Source organism: Musca autumnalis, unplaced genomic scaffold, assembly GCF_047663935.1.
Source record: "Musca autumnalis isolate F117 unplaced genomic scaffold, ASM4766393v1 scaffold_2, whole genome shotgun sequence".
Lineage (NCBI taxonomy): Eukaryota > Metazoa > Arthropoda > Insecta > Diptera > Muscidae > Musca > Musca autumnalis.
In genome coordinates this window covers 2863111-2885712 of record NW_027411755.1, presented here as the reverse complement: position 1 = coordinate 2885712, position 22602 = coordinate 2863111, and the positions used below count along the sequence as shown (strand labels likewise).

The 22602-nt window shown below is 35.8% G+C and overlaps 1 protein-coding gene across 3 annotated transcripts in view; it reads left to right on the top strand.

Moving 5' to 3' along the window:
• ZnT35C (solute carrier family 30 member 3) overlaps positions 1-22602 on the top strand; it is a 159282-nt gene that overhangs the window by 88469 nt on the left and 48211 nt on the right. For all 3 annotated transcript variants that reach the window (XM_073966539.1, XM_073966540.1, XM_073966541.1), the window contains one exon: positions 1499-1678. In XM_073966539.1, coding sequence (XP_073822640.1) covers positions 1499-1678 — 180 coding nt within the window. The remainder of the gene's footprint in view (positions 1-1498; positions 1679-22602) is intronic.

Sequence of the window (22602 nt, the reverse complement as noted above, 5' to 3'; positions counted from 1 at the left end):
TCGGATACATGTTCACTTTAAGACCTGCTTTCGAATCACTTTGATTTTTGTTGAAGCAACTTGCATTGCTGCCTCAATTGCGATGGTAAAAGTTGTTTCAGGGTCAAGTTCATACTTCTTGAGCAAACATCCCTGAAGTTCTAAAAAACCCCTATGGTACCATATGTAGTGGCTGGAGATCCATTCTTTTTAGTATCTCCTCCGCAAAACTTTTGATATTAAATCCTAATCAACATTTTTGTCAGTTCAAACCACCAAAATTTTTAAAACTCTCTAAATACATGCGTTTTTTGGAAAAAAAATTGTTTCAATATACACAGGCTGAGGGTATATCTCTGTCGGCAAAGCCGACTGATACTTTTTTACTTGTTCTTGTAACAACTTGTAATCGCTGCCCTCATTACGACGGTTCAAGTTTTATCAGAGAAAATAACCCGAAAGTTGTGAAAATCTCCTATGGCACCATGTATACTGGTTGGAGCGCACTATAACTCTCTCGCGCACTTTTTAAGCGATAATATGTTTTTCGTGGGCATGTACATGCTTCCTTACATCGTGACCCAAAACCTCTATGTTATACGGTGACCAACTGAAATGAGTGGTGAGCACCATATCTGTAGAAAGTAATGACTCCCAAAAGAAGATCCACTTCCAAAATTGACTATGTCGGTCCATTCCTTCAAGTACATCCCCTTTTGAGTTTCAACCCAAATATATTTTTTGCAAGTTTATATTTCCAAAAAGTTCCACAAAATCTGCGTAGCAGGTATTAGAATCGATATTGTCAATAGATGAAAGTTTCAATTCACACAACCTGGGGGTATAACTCAGTCGGCAAAGCCGTTTAATACTTTCTTACTTGTTATTGAGTCGTTGTCACAGCCGGGACGATATCTTTGCAGTTATCTTGTGGATGGCATCTCTTTGTGGTTGGCCTAGGCGATTCTCTATAAGCAGGCCACCAAAAACTAAAGGCGTTGACAGTCTGCGCCTCGAAGGCTTGCTCTTTCGGTTGGCAATTTAGAGATCTGCGAAGCCAGCATGAAAGCGGAAAAATCTAGCCGTGAAAAAGTACATGCGAAGGAACAATTATCTATGTTAATTAAGTTGAGTAATGGAGATGGAAAATTGTCCATTCAGAACGCACAAAGAAAGAACAAAATTGTCAACGTCTGCCCAAACTGTGCTGATATACATACTAACAAATAAAAATATATAAAAAGGGGGTTTAAAAAAGTAGTCTATTACCTACAATAGAGTACGGTAGGAAGATCATTTGACGAGTTTTCGGAGAAAGATACATTGATAAGCTTACATTTAGGAGGTGAAGACGTGTCGGACGTCCCACATTTGGTTTGCTGGGAATATACAGCCCATTTTTTGGTGCTCACAAGTTTCCAATGACAGAGTCATTCTCCTTTTTCGCATTAACTTTGAAACATAACCCCCGATTTACCAATATCTTTTAACATATATTTTTCTGTTCTTTCTGTTACAGCATGTCCTTTGGTTGGTATCGTGCCGAAGTGATTGGAGCCTTGGCATCTGTTGTCATGATTTGGTTCATTACAGCCATTTTGGTGTGGCTAGCCATTCAACGTGTCATAAACCAAGATTTTGAACTGAACGCTCCTGTCATGTTAATAACATCTGGTCTAGCCATTTTGGTGAATTTAATGTAAGTACAAAATAATAAGCATCTAATACGATAATAGTCACCACAAGTAATATTTATGATGAGTACTTCTCAAACTGAGTACCTGCAATGAGTGAAGGAATTCTCTTAAATTATATTTACTAGTTTATTTTATTTTCTTCTTCCTCTCTACACCCATGTCTACTGTGCACGTTTCGCAATGATGTAAATACAGCATTATTTGTGTTTTTCGTTTAGTGTCCGTTATTTCCTGTTTTCTTTATACCCAGGGATCGTCGGACAGGACTTGTGTTGTTAGGAATTTCATTCAGGTTCACTGTTGGCCAAGAGATTTGTGTCAACAAGCTTAAGATTTCAGCATTTGTCCCGGCTGCTGTGCCGTATTTACACTTTAGTTGATAATTTTTGCAGCAGAGAATTTTTTTTGGCTTAGGACTTCTTACTCCTCTTTTTCGTGTTGTCTGTGCTTTTGTATAGTTTAGCTGATGTTGGCACTTTTTCTTGGCTCTTTTGGAGGGCTCAAGTTTAGTCTCACTGAGATTTGTCGCCGAGTTAAGTTGAGTTGCCATTTTGGAATGTATTTGCCACTTGGAAATGTTTGATAAACGTGTTTGGCATGTTGGCACAATTGAGTTGGCTAATTGAAATGAATTCTAGACTTTAGGCGGGTTATAGCAAAGTGCAGGGAGGGGGGATGTTGGTGATTAGTAGAGTACATACACATGTAGTGGAATAACAATTGCAGACTAAAATTAATTCTACGTTTTTTATGCGATGCTCAAATAAATGGCAAATTAAGCAATTGAAAGTTTAAAGAGATTCCCTCCACTTTGAAGCGGCAAGGACATTTTTGGGGTTATTTTTTAGATGATAGTTTGAAAAAAGTTCCTTCTTTATATAGAGCCATATAAAATGAAGATTTTATACTAAAGTTATTTAAAACTTTAAGTCGTTAGTATGCGGATTTTGGGAAATGAAGACTGAGGACGACTATAAGGATTCAATGCATCCTTTGAATAAAAAGATCACAATGTTTTAGAATTAATTTCTTGTTGTAACAGTAAATTGTTATTTGTAGACCAGCTGCCCTAGTTGAGTCTGTCTGTTCAAAGATACTGGAGTTAATTGAGTAGGGCAGATGTTTTGCACGCTGTCATCAATCCTTGTCCTATAAGAAATCCGACCGCAGCATCATCCGGAACTTAGTTGAGCCAAAACTACTCTAGTTAGTGATGGCAACTGACGTTCTTCAGCTACGATATATTATGGATGATGTACACCGAGGTCCGCATTTACACGATAGTTGCTTTTGGAATCTGTTCCTCCATCTGTGTGAATCCTATTACAACTTGGTTGTTAGGCTTTGAATGTTGGATCTCTCTCTCCCTCTAAATCGTGAAGATCCCTCCTGAGTTACCTGGGTGAGGGAGTCTATCTACCGTACGCTGACTAGGATGACTCTCACAGTCACACCCGAGCTAATACTGCTACAAAAGCTTGCCATTGTGTTGCCGTACTGGAAGAATCTTCATATCTTCCTACAGATGTCCCACTGATGACATGAGGAGGCAGACTCTCGCAGTTCTCAGGCGTTCTAACAGGTTTGAATATTATTCATTCCACAGACCGACCGACAGATATCTGTGGCAGGCGTGGACGACGTGAAGATTGGTCGATGGTGCAGAATTCCGACTACTAACTACTCCAAGATGTCGTACCTTGGGTTTGTTAGTAGTCGGAATTCTGTTAGCATCGACGTGTGTCCATTAAGATAAATTCGTATTTACCACACAAACTGCTCTGTTAAGGCTTTTGGTAACAGCGCTTTAGCGGAGCACTGTTAAAGTTAACAGAGTTATTTAAAAAATGCTTTTTTGTAAACAAATATCCTTTTTATGTCCTTAAAGGAAAATTCTGCCAGGAGAAAGTGGGTATCAGCTAATAAAATCTTTAAAAAATATTGCCCGATGTCGCGATATTTACCTTTTTGGGATTGACCCTAGAAGAAGGATACTTATTTTGACGCACAGCTCCTTTAAGGAAAATTCTGCCAGGACAACATGGGTATCATTGAAAAGCTTATCGAGATAACTATCTCCTGAGCTAATAACATCTTTAAAAATATTGCCAGATGTGGCGATATTTACCTTTTTGGGAATGACTCTAGAAGAAGGATACTTATTTTGACACACAGTTCCTTTAAGGAAAATTCTGCCAGGAAAGCTTGTCGAGATAACTATCTGCAGATCTAATTAAAAATGTTTTTTTGTAGAAGCTTATCGAGGCAGCTATCTCGTGATCTAATAAAATCTTTAAAAATATTGCCTGATCTCGAGATATTTACCGTTTTTGGGAATGACCCTGCAATACGGATACTTATTTTGACCGCAGCTCCTTTAAGGAAAATTCTGCCAGGACAACATGGGTATCATTGGAAAGCTTATTCAGACAGTTATCCACTGTGCTAATAAAATATTTTAAATATATTGCCCGATGTCGCGATATTTACATTTTTGGGAATGACCCTAGAAGAAGGATATTTATTTGGACCACAGATTTTTTAAGAAAAATTCTGGTACCCATGTCGTCGAGTACAATAGGAAAGCTTATCGAGACAGCTATCCCCTGAGTTAATAAAATCTTTAGAATGACCCTGGCCGTTTTTGGGAATGACCCTGCATTAAGGATACTTATTTTGAACACAAATCGTTTAAGAAAGATTCTGCCAAGACAATATGGGTATCATTGGAAAGCTCATCGAGACATATTGCCCGATGTAGCAATATTCTTTAAAGATTTTATTAGCACAGGGGATAGCTGTCTCGACAAGCTTTCCTATAGTGTCCATGTCGTCCTGGCAGAGTTTTCCTTAAAGAATCTGTGGTCAAAATAAATATCCTTAATGCAATTAGCATAACATGTAGCGTCGCACAAACGTGACTGAAGTCTTATTTTCATTCTTCCCAGGTTTCGAGAGTGATTTAACCGTTAACCACAATTCACTTTTTCCGGCTCCAATGTGCAACTTTTTAGGTTACTTGTTCTGACCCCAAAAATATACAATTTTTTAAAGGTGTTATTGCCAACAGTTATCACAATAACACCCTCGTATATTTCCTTCGCCATGTTCTCCATCATCTTTGGGAATTTTTGTCTAATAGCGAAGCATAACAAAGCTGAGATTACACAGTGTCATCTAAATCACAGCAACCCCAACGCTAACGAGTGTCAGCGTTGTTGGCTGGTGAAATTTTGCGTTAAACATTTCAACATTTTTCCCGCTGCTAAATGTTAAGCTTTCATGCTTTAGTTCTACTGTTTTCGTTTTTGTCTTTGTGTCGGAGTTGTTTGTCTGTCCCTCCTTGTTGGCACATTCCACATCAGATTTAGCCCGTAAACAGTGGAATTTTGTTACTCGACACCGGCAACAACGACAATAACATTTGTCGTTTGGGAAAAAAACCATCGCTGCTGTTCGTTCGTCTACATTTACAATATTTGAACGCTATACCAACACTAAAGTGCATGGGGGGTATGTATGTGTTCACACGGAATTATGAGGAGGAAATAGTAGCGTTTGTGGATATGTGCGTGTGTGTGCGCGGAAAAAAGTCGCGTCTTTACAGAAATCCTGTTATAATACATTTTCAACACACTCTAATTGCTTTTGTCGTTTGTAATGCAGTCGCTACTCTTATTTCGGAGCGTATGTTTTTATGCATGTTTATGACTGTTTATTAGGGTGGATCTTTTAGTAACTTATTTCGCTTCTTCACTAATAAGTTTGAATGATATATTTCCTACTCGCCTACAGCCAATAATGACGAGCTTAATCCATTTTCTCATTTGAACCTTAAAGGGTGATTAAAATTATACAACTCCTTAAACCCCTGATGAACCGCATTATTTGATCCTCCACACTATTGTAAGTTTGTTGAAGTACAAAGTGAAATCCTGATTTGGTATATCCTCTTGTATGTTTGTGAGTTATGTGATTTTTTGTTTGCGTGCCTTGTCGTTTCTTTCACGGATGGCGTGGCATGCCATGGCTTGGCGTTTTCTCATCATCGCCGTCATCATCATCATCATCATCAACAACGCCATACATGGACGGTCGGTCATCACTAGAGTCTCATAGTTGTAGTATTGCCTGCTCGCTTTTTTATTATTGTTATTATTATTATTTTTGTTAGTCCCGCTCTTGTGTTTTTCCACAACTTATTTTTCTTCTTTCTCTGATGCTGTTGGATTCATTGTTATATTTAATAGTGGCAAGTGTGTGTGTGTGTTGATGTGTGCGCTTTTGTGATTTTTTTTTTTGTAAAATAAATTTTAGTATTTGTATAACTCTTATGTTTACTATGTTTAGTGTGATGGGCTTTGCCAGTTCCTTTTTTGCTCTGACTTTCAACATCAGGTTGGTTGGCTGCAACAGCCATTTGACCATTTATGCGTGTGGCTTTGTGTGTTTGGATATTTTTTTTTGTGAGTAGTTATTTATTTCTACGTTTGGTCCGTACACTTTAAAGAGCGTTTCAAAAACACACAAGTTTGTTTATAACAATTGCCAGGTCGCAGGTGTTGTTGTTGCTGTATTTGTTGTTCCTTTGCAAAAAAGAGTAAGAAATTAAACGAGGCATAAATTCAGGCGTATGCTTAAAGGAGTATACATATGAATGAATTTATTTGCCTACGAATCAGTGTGTGAAAGTGTGTGTGTATGCGAGATTGTTTGTTTTGAGGTTTATTCTTCAAATTACATATAGTATGTCTATGCGTGCATGTATGTGTTTTGAGCTTGAGGAGTTTCTGTTATTTGTTTTTATGGACTGTAGAACTGGAAAATCTGAAATCTACTAAACAAGACTAGTTGGACAGTGGTTATAGTTAAGAATCCATAGCAAATGAAATTTATATATTATATCTGTTCAGAATGCTGTGAGTACTTTAAAGCACAACTTTTTGACCTTAGGTGCCTGTACGAAAACGTTGGTCAATGAAACTGATTTTATTCCACCAACAATTTACAAAGTAATGAAAACAAGCTACCTTTTGCATTACCATTGAGCTAGAAAATACAGGTTATCTTTAACTTTTTGCTAGGCAAAACTACTTATTTTACAAATTACTTAGTAATGATGGCACAGCGGATTTTTTGATAACACTGTGCAACATTTTTAAAGTAATCTTGTGCAAACAATTCGAACTGAGGATTTTTTGAAAGTACATACCCAAACGACAAGAACCCCTAGTTTGTTTTTTGTTGTGTCAGATCCAGCTCGGATTTTATGGTCCCATCTAAACATGGTAAAATATTGACTTTTTAAAGAAATTCGGGGCTATATCTCTGAAACCAATGCGAATCTTCTTCTGACCTCTGAAGCAAATTTGTAGATAAGGAAAAGAATAAAATATTTGGAGGAATAGTGAACTCGAAAAACTACATTTATTGCCTCAAATTTCAAAATGTATGCAAAAATTCCACAATTTTTATACATTTCGCACCATATCTCAAAAACCGTTAATTTTTTCTGAATATTTTCTTTTGAAAAAATATTCCCTGGAATGTAATACACAACTCTTCAGAACATGTCATTGTTGTAAAATGCCTCTATGCCGTTGTTTTCAGTACATTTTTCAACGATGATTTAATAAAAATGCCAATAATGTAGTGAAATCCGAAATGCGAGAATAAACTGTTGGTGTGAACTGTGTTTGAAATACGTGTTGTAAAAGGTATGATGCAAAATACCGCTGAAACAACATGAAGTAAGCATTTTAGAGTTTCAGACTGTTCTAAAGAATTGTTGAGAACTTTATTTGGAAGATTTTTGCAAGAGGTTACTTGGTTCAACTCCCAATAGTGTCGCCGATACTGACCAGAATTTCAGCAATTATATAAAATTTTCTATATTTTATAGATTTTGATGCCCTAGATGGAGTTTCTCTTGTGTGGTTTTTTCAAAAGATAAGTTCTACTAGTTTAGGGCTACAATATTGCTAAATACAACAAGGCTAAATTCGTATTCGTTTCTGAGATAAAGACCTGATAAATGCAAAAAAGTGTAGATTTAGCCCGGTTTAGATGAGGCCATAAAATCCGAACTGGATCTGACAGGACAAAACCCTACTAAGGTTTTTGTAGTCTAAATATGTACTTTAAAAAAATGCAAAAAAATGCAGTGTTGCACAGTGTAACAAAACATAAATATACCCTCAACCTGTGTAAATTGAAACTTTCAATTATAGATATATCGAATACCTTTTTTGCACGTAAGAACTTGCAGACGAAAACATAGGACGTATTTTTGCTAATAAATATTATTTGGATTTTATGTTTGGACGAAATCGGTTTCAGAAAATTTTAAGTCGATTTAGCACTTTCCGCCTGTCTGTCTGGCTAGCTGGAGCGCACGATAATTCTCGAACGCATCAACCGGTTTGGTCCAAAATTTGGTCCTCGTAATATTTTGTGTACATTTAGATCAAGTTCGACTACGGGTCATATTGGTCCACTTCGTTGGGTACCTCCCCCAAAGAAATTCCATAATTATCCAAAATGAACTAAATTGTGAAATATTTTGCAGCAGATTATCTCTTAGTCTGTAATAGGACGGTCCAGTTTTGTTTCGGAGACACGTCCATACTTTCTGAGATAATAAGTCAATAGCTCTGAAAAATCCTGCCGACACCAGGTTAAATAACTGATGAGCACCATTACTTACGAAATGAGAATCCGATTAGGCCGAAACTTTACACATTGTAAAAAGATTAAATAAAATACCAAGAAGGTCTATTTCGGACAACGCCTTTGGGTTCCTCCATCACAAAAGTTCGCTTAAGCGAAAATGTTGAACTTTTGTGATGGAGTTTAGCAAATTGCTATATTTCTCTCAAACGTACATATATCAACTTCTAATACGGTATATATCGGACAATGCTTTTCAGGCCGGACCTCTCAAAAGTTCGAAACTTTTATAGGAATGACTCCCAAAATTAAATCCATTTTCAAGATCGGCTACAGCGTGTTGTAATCATGACATCAACTATATATGTTTTGCTATGGGAAGACAATACTTCCTGAGATATTTGGCCCGAAATGACCCGAGTACATTGGGAACACTCCTTCATACATCTCTCACACTAAAGTTTTTAATAGCCTTTGTTACAATGCTATAATTTTACTCTGTTTAGAGTGTGTTATAAGGCCTGTCAGTGGAAAAATTATGCTGACTGTTCCTGATACCTACCCCACAAACGCCTAAAAATTAACACCTAAAACTTTCAAAGCATTTTATCTCCTAGGAAAACTCTATATATTTCTACAACGAAGCATTTTTTCCACCGCTCCTGTCACTTTTTTGTATAGTCACGGTCTGAGGATTTATCTCTGTCAGCAAAGCTGACTGATAATTTTTTACTTGTTCTCCTAGAGGTCGATTATACAAAGGAATATTATACCTGATACACAGATGTCGTTTTCATTGGCATCTGTACTCTTTTGTCCAGTCATGTATTGCACTGTCGAAATTTTAATTATTCTTCTCCTCGCCTTATTTACCACAATATTGAAAAGTGTGGTTATCAGAAAACTGGTTCATTATCTTATGCATCCCACAGTGGTGGGCTAAATTACGACCACATTCATATGTTTCATATGTATGAATGTACATTTCAAAGGGTCACACATTAGTCCAATTCATACAAACACCGGTGTGTTTGGTAATGTTACGCTAACAAAAATAAATAAAAATAATAACAACAAACACATGTTCACACATCAAGAGGTTCAATCGACTTATTTTAACTCTTTTTGGCTGTGGCTCTCGCACTTGGTTTCTGTATGTGATGTGTGCTTTATTGGTCGGAATGTGTTTATGGGCCTTTTTGAGAAAAAGTTGAAGAAAAAAAAAACTGGATATGGAGCAGAAACTACAAAGCGAGAAAAAAATATATAAACCACAAAAAATAAAAACAACAACAAGAACAATGCAATTATTTATGGTTGTTAAGAAAAAAGGATTTTACTGATGTTGCTGTTGCAAAACTGCATGTGAGGTTGTATGAATGTTGTGGGTTCATACATATGTATGTGTGTATGTATAAACTAGGTATATGGTATACAGGATTGTGCGTTGACTCCTTTTGTATTATATTTGGCTTTGACTCTATTGTTGAGTTGTTGTTGCTGTTGCTGGTGCGTTAGTTTTTAGCCATTGTGTTAAAACGAAAGAAACAAAATGAAACAAAGCAAAAACCCGAATTGTTTGTATTTTATTTAAAATAAATGGATTTCGAATTTGTAGGATATTTGTTGGCTTAATGTGAGTTATGGTTTTAGGATTATGTGCAGATGGACAATAATTTTGTGAGTTAATTGTTTAAAACCCACAGATTTTATAATGTTTTTAAGCAACACAGCTTTTAAGTATATAATTTTAAAAAATTGTTAAGCAATAACTTATTTCCATCACCATTAGTTGTTCTTGTTTTCTGTGTTATTTTCTTTTCTTTTGATTTGATTTTTTCTTGTATTCATTTTCCGGGTCCCCACACATTAAGAAACCATGAAATGAATATTGTACAAACACATATTGTATGTGTGACAAAACCGTAAGAAAAAATATTGTCATACATACAGACGTGCCATGGCATGCATCGAACATTGTTGCCAATTTGTCATTAACGTTTGGCTTGTTATACGTTTCACGCTTGTCACATTTGTCACGTTACGTGAGTCGTTATATTGTCACAAAATGTAAACGTTTGTTCCGCCGTCCAATCGCTACGTATTCTTTAGTTCTTCCCAGAACACACACACACACATGCGACACAGCAAAAACAACATCACCTTTGCGAATGTGTTAGTTTCACGACCACACAATGGCTAGAAACTTGGAAAGCCATAAATGGCGGGACTTCAATTACTGTTTATTCTGCAAACGAGCAAGGAAAACAAAAACCAAAAGCAAAATTATTTCTGGACAAGAGTAAAAAAACACGGATGGCGTGAGCATATTAGCATGTCACACGTAAGTTGAATAGGTCTAATTGGTAATCTTGGTAAACTTGTACATGGGTATTATTGTAAAAATATTTTCTGGGAAAAGTTCATGTTTGTAATCGCATAAAACATATTAAAATTTCCCGATCGAAGTCTAGACTTACTTACGTGATCATTAAAATTTCCCAGCTTTTCTTACAATGCACTTTCTATTTCAAATATCATTTGTTGGGGTTCATTCAGTTTTGTCTCTAAAAGTTAGTAAAGTAAAAGTCTAAAAATTTAAAAATTCTCTACGATACCCATTATGCAGAAACACTGTGCGACAATAATAAAAAAAAATTACAAGGAAAATCGAGTAGATTATGAAAGTAGAGCTAAAAAGATGAGACACGTGTATCGGCGTTTTTACAGTTTACGTCGGAAAGTAACTAAAATAGCAGGGGCAAGTTCCGCCCAGTGACGCCATTTCTTTAGGATATATCGTCTCCACTAGTCATTTCAGTTGGACACCGTATAGCTTAGAGCTTTTGGACCACGGTACCAGGAAGCCTGGACTTGCCTACGAAAAACATAATATTGTTGTAAACAGGACCACAACGAGTAGCATCGGTATAAATTTCCAAAGAAACACTTCAAAAAAATATTGAAAAACATGTTGAACTTTGTGGAGGAGGATACCGATATGGGACATTTTTGAATTTGGACAAAATATTAACAGATCCAAAGTTTGAACCAAATCGGTTGCTCCCTTCAACATAAATACAGAGATGGAAGTTTCCAAAACACTTAACTTTTTTCTGTTTATACCGCGCTTTTTGTGCTAGGCTAAGAAGTTTCCGAACTGCTCTCGTATATAGCGTGTACTATTTTAGTGACATTTTTTAATTTGTGGGGGGAGGTACCGTAGTTGTGGACCGATGTAGCCCATCTTCGAACTTAACCTAAATTTGCAGAAAATAATACGAGGGCCAAATTTTGGACCAAATCGGTAGATTAGTTCAAGAGTTATACTGCGCTCCAACCACCACATAGTGAGTTTTTAACATATTTCGAGTTATTTTCTCAGGAAGAATGGACTTGCCCCTGAAAAAACTTGTACCGTCGTAATGGGGACAGCGAATACAAGTTGTTACAAAAAAAATCAAAAATATTCGAGAGCAGGTCGAGAGCAGGTACCCGAAGGAGTGGACCGATGTAGTCCACATATGGACCAAATCGGTTACACCCTTCAAGAGATATTGTGCGCACAATTTTTTTAACATTTTTGAACTTTTGTGGGGGAGGTAGTGGAAGGAGTGGACCGATATGGCTCATCTTCGAATTTAAACTAAGTTTGTACAAAATATTACGAAGGCCAACTTTTGGATCAAATCGGTTAATCCGTTCGGAAGTTATCGTGCGCTCCAGCCAGCCAGACAGATGGTCGGACATTGCTAAATCGACTCCAAATGGTATGAAACGGATTTCGTCCAAACATGCTTAGGGTCTAAAACCATTATTTTGATGGGACACATTTTGACCATATGCAATTGTATATACCCTCGTTAAACCACTACTTCGATTTGTTGCAAAGCCACTTATAGCAGCCTACCCTGGCGGTATAGGTTATAAGCATTGAACATTTAACTTCCTCATAACATCCTAATGTGCCACGTGCTAGAACAAAAATATGTAGCTATTTTTTCCATTTCGTTAGAAATACTAGCACACAAGTCATACATTATAGTTCAGATACACATATAAATACCCAGTGTTGGCTTATATGTTTGCATGATTCCAGCTTAGTACTTCTCCTTTTTTTTTTTAAGAAAACCTTTGTAAAAATGTGTGCAACAAGAGCTCTCTTTGAAGAATCTTATTGGGTGTTATTTGTGGTCGTAATTTTTTAATGGTTCTTCAACGCTTTTATGCTGCACTCATTCATACACCTTGTTGTTTTTTTCTCTTTTCGTTTCGTATGAAAGAAAACGAAGAAGCAACTACGGTAATAACCGTAGCACAGGAGAAAAAAAACAAAAACAACAACAGCTGCAACACCAATACCTCAATTTATAAAAGTCTCATGTAAAGTGGTTCAGCAGCAGTTATGCTGCTGGTGTTATTGGTTACGAGAGAAGGCATTGAATTGCCAAGATTCTTGTGGTTGTTGCTTTCTTTTTGTTTGTTTTATTTCGTTGAATTTTTCATTGTTACTCATCGATAGGTCGGTGTACTTCTACCGCTGCCACTCATCGATGGCCAGAGATCATATTGTGGTGTGCTTGGAGAATCTGGGAAATTCTAGAGTCCGAAATAACTGCTCCAGCCTTGATATACCATAACAACAGTAGCAACAACATTCCTGCAATCAGCCATTAACTTAAAACCACATTTACACGCACACATACTCGTATGTACATGGTGGCCTGTGTTCTTTTATCCTAAGAATTTCTGTGTATTAATGGTGAGGGTCTGTGTGAATGAGTGCAGTTAAAAGTCACGTATCATCGTGTGTAATTTGTAATATGAGCATTGTGTGTGGAGCACAGAGCTTTGCTTTTACTTTGCCAAGAGACATGTTGAATTATAACTTTACAAGCTCGTTAGTGTGCGACAATAACAGCAACCACAGCAACAATGCCAGGACGAGCAACGGCAGCATCAATTCATCGGCTAGGCAAAGGCAAGACAAGGAGGCATTGCCAATAACAATGGCTAGAGTACCAACACACCGCCACCACCATCATCATCAACAATAACAACATCATTGGCAACAGCATATAGATTTTCCAGGCAACATCTAGAGACTCTAACAAGATTTAATTGGCAGCATTATAAATATTAGTAATAAGAACATGTTATATAGAATGATATCTTTGTGTGTATGTCAGTGATTTTTGTTTGCACGATTGTTTGTGTGTGCATTGATGTATGTATATTTTCGAAATGTGTTACGAGGAGTGGTATGTGACAGAGTTGTGCAGGTAAGAAAATAACTAGCCTAAAATATGATTTGCCAACAGAGATATACCCTCTGTTAAAAGACGAGAACTTAACCACAACCGTTTCGTTTGGCTGTGTATTAAATTCTGATTTTTATTGACGTTAAATCAATCTGAGGAACTAAGTTACAAAATAATTACACTGTGCGACATGAAAAAAATTAACCACATTCTAACACCGCAGCGTGATAGAAGACGAAAAATAAGAAGACACGTGTCTTGGCGTTTTTCCCTGTTACTTAAAATTTCGCGGTTATGGGCCCTCAAAGACCTGAGGCCTTGATGTCAAAAAGGATCATTTTGTCAGGCTCATATCTTCTAAACCGCTAAGAATTTTGGTTTACTCGTGGAGGCATAGTTGTAGCTCTCATCTTAAAGAATAATAATTGTGAAGACATAAAATCCATTCAACCTAATCTTCAAGGTCAAAATCGTTAAGGTCAAGTTTCCGTTATAATTTTTTCTCAGATTTTGGCCTACAGATATCAAACCGATCAAAATTGAATCAAAAAACCAACTACAAAAATGTACCATAGATTTCAATAAACAACTTTCTAGAACACACGAACCCTGTAGAAATGGGTCTTAAAGGTCAAAATAGCAAAACAAATGCAATTTTTATTTTCTTTTTTCGGTTTCTGCTCCATAGAAATTAAACCATTCAAAATTCAAGAAAACATTTAACCACAATAATGTAGCGAATATATCAGTATACAACTTTGTGGAACATCAGAGCTCTCTATGAACTGTTCTTATATTAACTGTTCTTATAAAAATATTCGATTTTTCTACTTTTTTCTCCCATTTTGGGAGAAAAAGAATAAAATGAACTACAAAAATTTACCTAAGATCTCAGTCAACAACTTCCTAGAACATATGAACATTCTAGGAACGGTCTTTCATGTTCAAAATTCACTAACAATTATATTATGGTTAATGCTCAGGTCTGGAAATAACAAACTGTCCAACACTCTAGAAAATTTGTAAGGTTTTTTATTTACGGACCTGACCAGGAAAGAATGGGTAAAACTAATGAAATTTTGAGCTTAAAGGGCCGCTCCTATAATGTTCATATGTTCTAGAAAGTTGTTAACTGAGATCTTAGGTACATTTTTGTAGTTGCTTGTATTCTTGAATTTTGAACGGTTTGGTATCTATGGACCAGAATCGGAGAAAAAGTATAAAAATCTAATATTTTCTAAAGTTTTTTGCTATTTTGAACTTTAAGAACAGTTCGAAGTGGGCTCTGATGTTCCACAAAGTTGTATACTGATATATTCGCTACATTATTGTGGTTGAATGTTTCCTTGAATTTTGAATGGTTTAATTTCTATGGAGCAGAAACTGAAAAAAAGAAAATACAAATTGCATTTGTTTTGCTATTTTGACCTTTAACAACCATTTCTACAGGGTTCGTATGTTCTATTTTGACCTTTAACAACCATTTCTACAGGGTTCGTATGTTCTAGAAAGGTTAAGGTTAGTGTAATAAAATTTATTATAGTCAATAAAAATATGAAATAGTTAGCAGCTGAATGTGCATTGATACCAAAGGCATTGCCCAAATGATAATGCACTCAGCAAGGGAGCTGGTTCTTATAGTGGTAAGAGCATGGAACAATAGAATATGGGCTAATAACACTGTGTGTAATTTTTTGTGTCATTGAAAATTAACCATATTCTGACACCGCAGCGTAATGGAAGACGAAAAATAAGAAGACACGTGTCTCGGCGTTTTTCCCTGTTACTTCGAATTTCGCGGTTATGGGCCCCCAAAAACCTGAGGCTTTGATGTCAAAAAGGAACATTTTGTCAGGCTCATATCTTCTAAACCGCTGAGAATTTTAGTTTACTCTTGGAGGCAAAGTTGTATCTCTCATCTTAAAGAATAATAATTGTGAAGACATAAAATCCATTCAACCTTATCTTCGAGGTCAAAATCGTTAAGGTCAAGTTTCCGTTATATTTTTTCTCAGATTTTGGCCTACAGATATCAAACCGATCAAAATTGAATCAAGCAACCAACTACAAAAATGTACCTTAGATCTCAATAAACAACTTTCTAGAACATACGAACCCTGTAGAAATGGTTGTTAAAGGTCAAAATAGCAAAACAAATGCAATTTGTATGTTCTTTTTTTCAGTTTCTGCTCCATAGAAATTAAACCATTCAAAATTCAAGGAAACATTCAACCACAATAATGTAGCGAATATATCAGTATACAACTTTGTGGAACATCAGAGCCCACTACGAACTGTTCTTAAAGTTCAAAATAGCAAAAAACTTTAGAAAATATTAGATTTTTATACTTTTTCTCCGATTCTGGTCCATAGATACCAAACCGTTCAAAATTCAAGAATACAAGCAACTACAAAAATGTACCTAAGATCTCAGTTAACAACTTTCTAGAACATATGAACATTATAGGAGCGGCCCTTTAAGCTCAAAATTTCATTAGTTTTACCCATTCTTTCCTGGTCAGGTCCGTAAATAAAAAACCTTACAAATTTTCTAGAGTGTTGGACAGTTTGTTATTTCCAGACCTGAGCATTAACCATAATATAATTGTTAGTGAATTTTGAACATGAAAGACCGTTCCTAGAATGTTCATATGTTCTAGGAAGTTGTTGACTGAGATCTTAGGTAAATTTTTGTAGTTCATTTTATTCTTTTTCTCCCAAAATGGGAGAAAAAAGTAGAAAAATCTAATATTTTTATAAGACAGTTAATATAAGAACAGTTCATAGAGAGCTCTGATGTTCCACAAAGTTATATACTGATATATTCGCTACATTATTGTGGTTGAATGTTTTCTTGAATTTTGAATGGTTTAATTTCTATGGAGCAGAAACCGAAAAAAGAAAATAAAAATTGCATTTGTTTTGCTATTTTGACCTTTAAGAACCATTTCTACAGGATTCGTACGTTCTAGAAAGTTGTTTATTGAGATCTAAGGTACATTTTTGTAGTTGGTTGCTTGATTCAATTTTGATCGGTTTGATATCTGTAGGCCAAAATCTGAGAAAAAATATAACGGAAACTTGACCTTAACGATTTTGACCTCGAAGATAAGGTTGAATGGATTTTATGTCTTCACAATTATTATTCTTTAAGATGAGAGATACAACTTTGCCTCCAGGAGTAAACTAAAATTCTCAGCGGTTTAGAAGATATGAGCCTGACAAAATGTTCCTTTTTGACATCAAAGCCTCAGGTTTTTGGGGGCCCATAACCGCGAAATTCGAAGTAACAGGGAAAAACGCCGAGACACGTGTCTTCTTATTTTTCGTCTTCCATTACGCTGCGGTGTCAGAATATGGTTAATTTTCAATGACACAAAAAATTACACACAGTGTTATTAGCCCATATTCTATTGTTCCATGCTCTTACCACTATAAGAACCAGCTCCCTTGCTGAGTGCATTATCATTTGGGCAATGCCTTTGGTATCAATGCACATTCAGCTGCTAACTATTTCATATTTTTATTGACTATAATAAATTTTATTACACTAACCTTATGGGAACAATCGTTAGAGTCTCACTCGGAATTACCTCTTTGGTCCCAAATGGAAGATTTTTTGATAAATAGACACCAAGTTCTTGAAAGGATAGATAGTCTTAGAGGAAAAATGCTTCTACAAACAGTAAATTCTGATTATTCAGGACAACATAGTTTAAATCAACCACATACAAATAGATGCGTTTTATGCGGGAAAAACCACATTCTTAAAAACTGTCATAGATTTAACAATTTTTCTGTCAGTCAAAGAATGGAACTAGTCCGTGAGAAACATTTATGCAATAATTGTCTGGCAAGTGGACACATATCACAAGAATGTACCAGTATGCATAGATGTCTATATTGCAAAAGAAAGCACCACACAAAATTGCACATATCGAATATGACATCAGAATCAGGGCCTGGATCGGTACCAAGGGACTCACATTATTCACGTTCTAGTATAGAACATCAGACTAGTACTCATATAACAAATGATGATATACCTGGTTCATCAAATGCGTTAGATCAACGTTCCAATGTAGACACTCATGTATCTCTAAGCCAAGATGATGTTATGTTGCCAACTGCACTGGTACAACTTAAACATGCGGGGGAAATATTTACGATCAGAGCACTTATAGATTCGGCTTCAAAAAGATCGTTTTTAACGCACAGAATAGTGAAGCGAATTAATATACAAACTGAAAGCGCAAATTTCAGAGTGAGTGGGCTAGGTGGAACAGTAGTGGCTAACGCAGATAAAGTATGTAGAATTAGGTTATGTAATAATAAAGGTAATTTTGAACTGAAAACGCAAGTAATAGTAGTAAAGCATTTAACAAGCTTTTTACCCTCCGAAACCGTTGTGTTGTCAGATTTAACTGATATTCAAAATCTTAAACTAGCAGATCCAGGGTTCTTAATTTCTGCTCAGGTTGATATGCTAATAGGCAGTGACGTAATACCATACATTATATTAGATGGTGTAAAAAGGAATATTTTAGGAAATATGGTGGCTCAGAACTCTGTTTACGGATGGTACATTTATGGTCCAATTATACGCCAAGCACATTCTTTAGCAACAATAGAAATATCAGAGGAGTCAGAGAATATTATAGAACTGCTAAAGAAATTCTGGGAACAGGAAGAAATATATTCACCCACAATTTTGTCAGAAGCTGACGAATATTGCGAGAGATATTACACTCGAACAACTTATCGTCGGCAGGACGGTAGATATGTTGTTAGGTTGCCCTTTAAGGAAGAATTTCCTGACGCAATATTTTTGGATTCATCAAGATACTTAGCGAAACGTCAGTATGAAAATATGGAGAAAAAATTAGAAAAGAATAGTGATCTGAAAATTACATACAGTGAGGTTTTAAATGAATATTTATCACTCGGTCATATGGACAAAGTTACTTCGAAAGAATTTAAGAGCGATGGAAAGTATTATTCTTATTACTTACCTCACCATGCAGTTTTTAAACCTGATAGTGTTAGCACAAAAGTGAGAGTGGTATTTAACGGTTCGCGGAAAACGAGAAGCTCATATTCCTTAAACGATGTGTTACATACAGGCCCAATTTTACAAAATGGTCTAACGTCTGTACTTTTAAATTGGCGTATGTATCAATATGTATTTAACGGAGACATTGAAAAAATGTACCGTCAAATAATACTTCATAAATCCGATAGATCATTTCAAAGAATATTACTCAGAGACAGTGTTACGAATGAAATTGTAGATTATGAATTGAACAGAGTAACGTTTGGAATAAATTGTGCACCATATCTAGCGATAAGAACGTTATTGCAGATAGCTTCTGAAGAAGAAGTTGAAAAACCTCTTGCAGCAAAAATACTTAGAAACGAAACTTATGTTGATGATATTTTGACTGGCGGTCATACCCTTGAGTCGGCATTAGACGCGCGAAATCAGCTTTTATTGACATTGAAGGCAGCTGGATTTCCGCTAAAAAAAATTACTGCAAATAATAAAGCCCTTTTATCCCAAATACCTGAGGAAAATTTATTAAATTCTGATTTTTTAAAAATAGAGGATATGAGTTCGGCAAAAACGTTAGGCATTCAGTGGAATGCAGTACAGATACGTTCTCTTATAATATTGATAAGCTTTATGTAGAGAATTCTATAACGAAAAGAAAAATACTATCTGCAGTATCAAAATTATTTGATCCTGCAGGTTGGTTATCACCTTTAATTATACAGGCGAAAATCCTTTTACAAGATTTATGGCTAGACGGAATAAAATGGGACGAAGAAGTATCGCCTTCTATTTTGTCCAAGTGGAGAACTTTCATAAGAGAATTCGAAGACGTACACTTAATAAAAATACAAAGATGGGTATATTTCAGTCCAGAAAACAATGTTCAGATACATGGTTTCTGTGACGCGTCTGAGAAAGCATCCTGTGCTACATTATACATTCGTTCAGAAAATAGGCAACGATGTCATGTGCATTTGTTAGTGGCTAAGAGTAAAGTAGCACCATTAAAAAAGATAAGTTTACCAAGGTTAGAGTTATGTGGAGCTGTATTGCTTTCTTCTTTAATAAAGAGTGTAGTGTCAACAGGAAAATTCAATGTAAATTCCATATATTTATGGACAGATTCAACCATAGTACTAGCATGGTTAAAAAAGCACCCATCAGCCTGGAATACATATGTGGCAAATAGAACAACAATGATATTTCAGAATGCTGAAAATGCAAAATGGAGGCACGTTTCATCAAAATGTAATCCTGCTGACCTTGGTACTAGAGGCAGTAGTGCAAAGGATTTAGTAAACAATTCGCTATGGTGGAATGGTCCAATATGGTTATTGAGTCCTGAAGATACGTGGCCAGAATCTAGTTTACCTTTACCGGAGCCACCGGAAAAGAGAAACACTGCGGTGTTTAATACTACGATTGTTGAAAATGAAATAATATCGAGGTACTCTTCTTATAATAAGGCCTTGTGGGTGGCAGGTTATATAAGTAGATTTTTAAATAAATCCATAAAAAAATCGTCGATTTCTATAGACAGACAATCGAATTTACAATTACAGAAAGAAAACGAGAAGATTTATACGAAAGAAGAATGGAATAAAATGAAAAAAATGCTTTCCCACGAAGAGCTAAACCAAGGGAAAATGCTTCTTGTTCGATTAACACAGAGGTCTTACTTTCAACAAGAATATGATGATTTAATTAATTCTAGAAATGTTTCAAAACATAGCACGTTAAGATCTCTAAACCCATTTTTAGATAAGAACAAAGTAATTCGAGTGAATGGACGGCTGGCTAACACAGAGATGACATACGACGAACGATTTCCAATAATAATTCCAAATTCATCACATTTCTGTCATATTTTTCTCGATTTTGTTCACAAAACACTATTACACGGAGACATATCACTCATGATGGCAACAGTAAGAACACAGTTCTATATTCCAAGATTGAAACGAACGATAAAAAAGTATGTTCATAACTGTGTAGTATGTGCCCGATACAAACAAAATTTAAAATCACAGATTATGGCAGCGTTGCCAGTTGAAAGATCTTCATTAACATTGCCTTTTACTTATGTAGGAGTAGATTTTGCTGGCCCATTCCAGATAAAAAGTGGAACATTGCGAAATTCACCATATCAGAAAGCTTATACCTCTGTATTTGTTTGTTTTGCAACAAAAGCTATCCACTTAGAAGCTTGCTCCAATCTATCATCAGAGGCATTTTTGGCGGCTTTTATACGATTTGTAGGAAGACGAGGCTTACCAAAAAAAATTATGTCTGACAACGGGACTAATTTTGTAGGCGCTAATCGTCAAATAAAGTCTGAATATATTAATTTTTTAAAGACATCGTCCGAAGAAATCTGTAAAAAATACTTAGCACATGGTTTTGAATGGAAATTTATACCACCAGGAGCTCCGCACATGGGTGGCTTATGGGAGGCAGGTGTTAAAAGTTTTAAATTGCATTTTAAAAAAGTTATTGGGGAACACAAATTTAACTTTGAGGAGTTTAGTACACTTCTAGTTAGAATTGAAAGTGTTTTAAATTCAAGACCAATAACACCACTGTCCGAAGATCCTGATGATTTGGAAGCTTTGACGCCAGGACATTTCCTTCGCGGTGGCCCCTTAATATTTGCACCGGAATTCCCAGACGACAACTTATCAATAATAAATAGATGGGAAAAGCTAGAGATTCTTCATCAAAAATTTAGTATGAGATGGAAAACAGAATACCTTCAAGAATTACATAAAAGATACAAGTGGCAGAATCCAAAAGGTGATGTAAAAGAAGGCGACTTCGTGCTAATAAAAGAAGATCAACTACCACCAAATGAATGGAAGATGGGAAGAGTAATCGACGTTAATAGAGGAAGTGACTGTCATGTAAGGGTGGTAAAAATAAAGACATCTACAGGTAACATATATCGACCTATAGTTAAGCTTTGTGTGCTTCCTGTCAGTAGTAGTTCTTAATTGATGCACGTGTATGAGTGTTATATAAATTACATTTATTATACAACACCCGTGAATATGGGCTGTTCTCTCTTTTCTCTTTTTCTATTTTCATGTCGACCTAAGAAGTACGCAATATGAATGTTGGATCAGTAGAACTTTGTATGCTATGCTTTAATAACCATCCATTACGAATGTGTCCAACGTTTAAGCAGATGACCCCCGTTCAGAGAGAATATGTAGTTAGAGTGCATAAGTATTGCATAAATTGCTTAGGGAAATCACATTTCGTACGATCATGTTCATCTCAAAGAAATTGTGAAGTTTGTGGAATGCGCCATCACACTATATTTTTAGTGAAAAACAAAAGGATATGGAATTTTGGTTATGTCGTGTGACTCCGAGTTATATATCTGTTTATAGTGACTTCAAAAGTCTGCCAAAAATGTTCAACTGATTTTGTAAGTGAGATTTTTTATCGAATCACCGTATAATTAAGATTTTATTTAATCTTAGATAAAAACTCATCAACATGTAATAAAATAAAATATTAGGTTGTAAAATGGCATAACCCTAATGTACATTTGGAAGAAACTTTAAGATTCGTCAAAGCAGATACTCGTTTCGTTAGTTATCGTGCTCATCAGCCATTTCAACAATTTTAATCGGTTCCACACTTTTACGAAAATTTTAAAAATATTAAGAGTGGCAAAGTTTGGACCCCTAGAGAATTATTGTGTACACTATTTAAGCGTAACATTTTGAACTCAATGTGGCCAATCTTCGAAAAATTACGAGTGAAAAATTTTGGACCCAATCGGTCTCGAGATATACAGACGGACGTACAGGGTTAAATCGACTTAAAATTGTCTGTAATGGCTAAATGTGGTAAAATTTACATTTCTCTTTGTACAATTTTTATGGAATCAGCTGATACACATTTATACCGAGAGGTATTAAACCGTTCGGCTGGT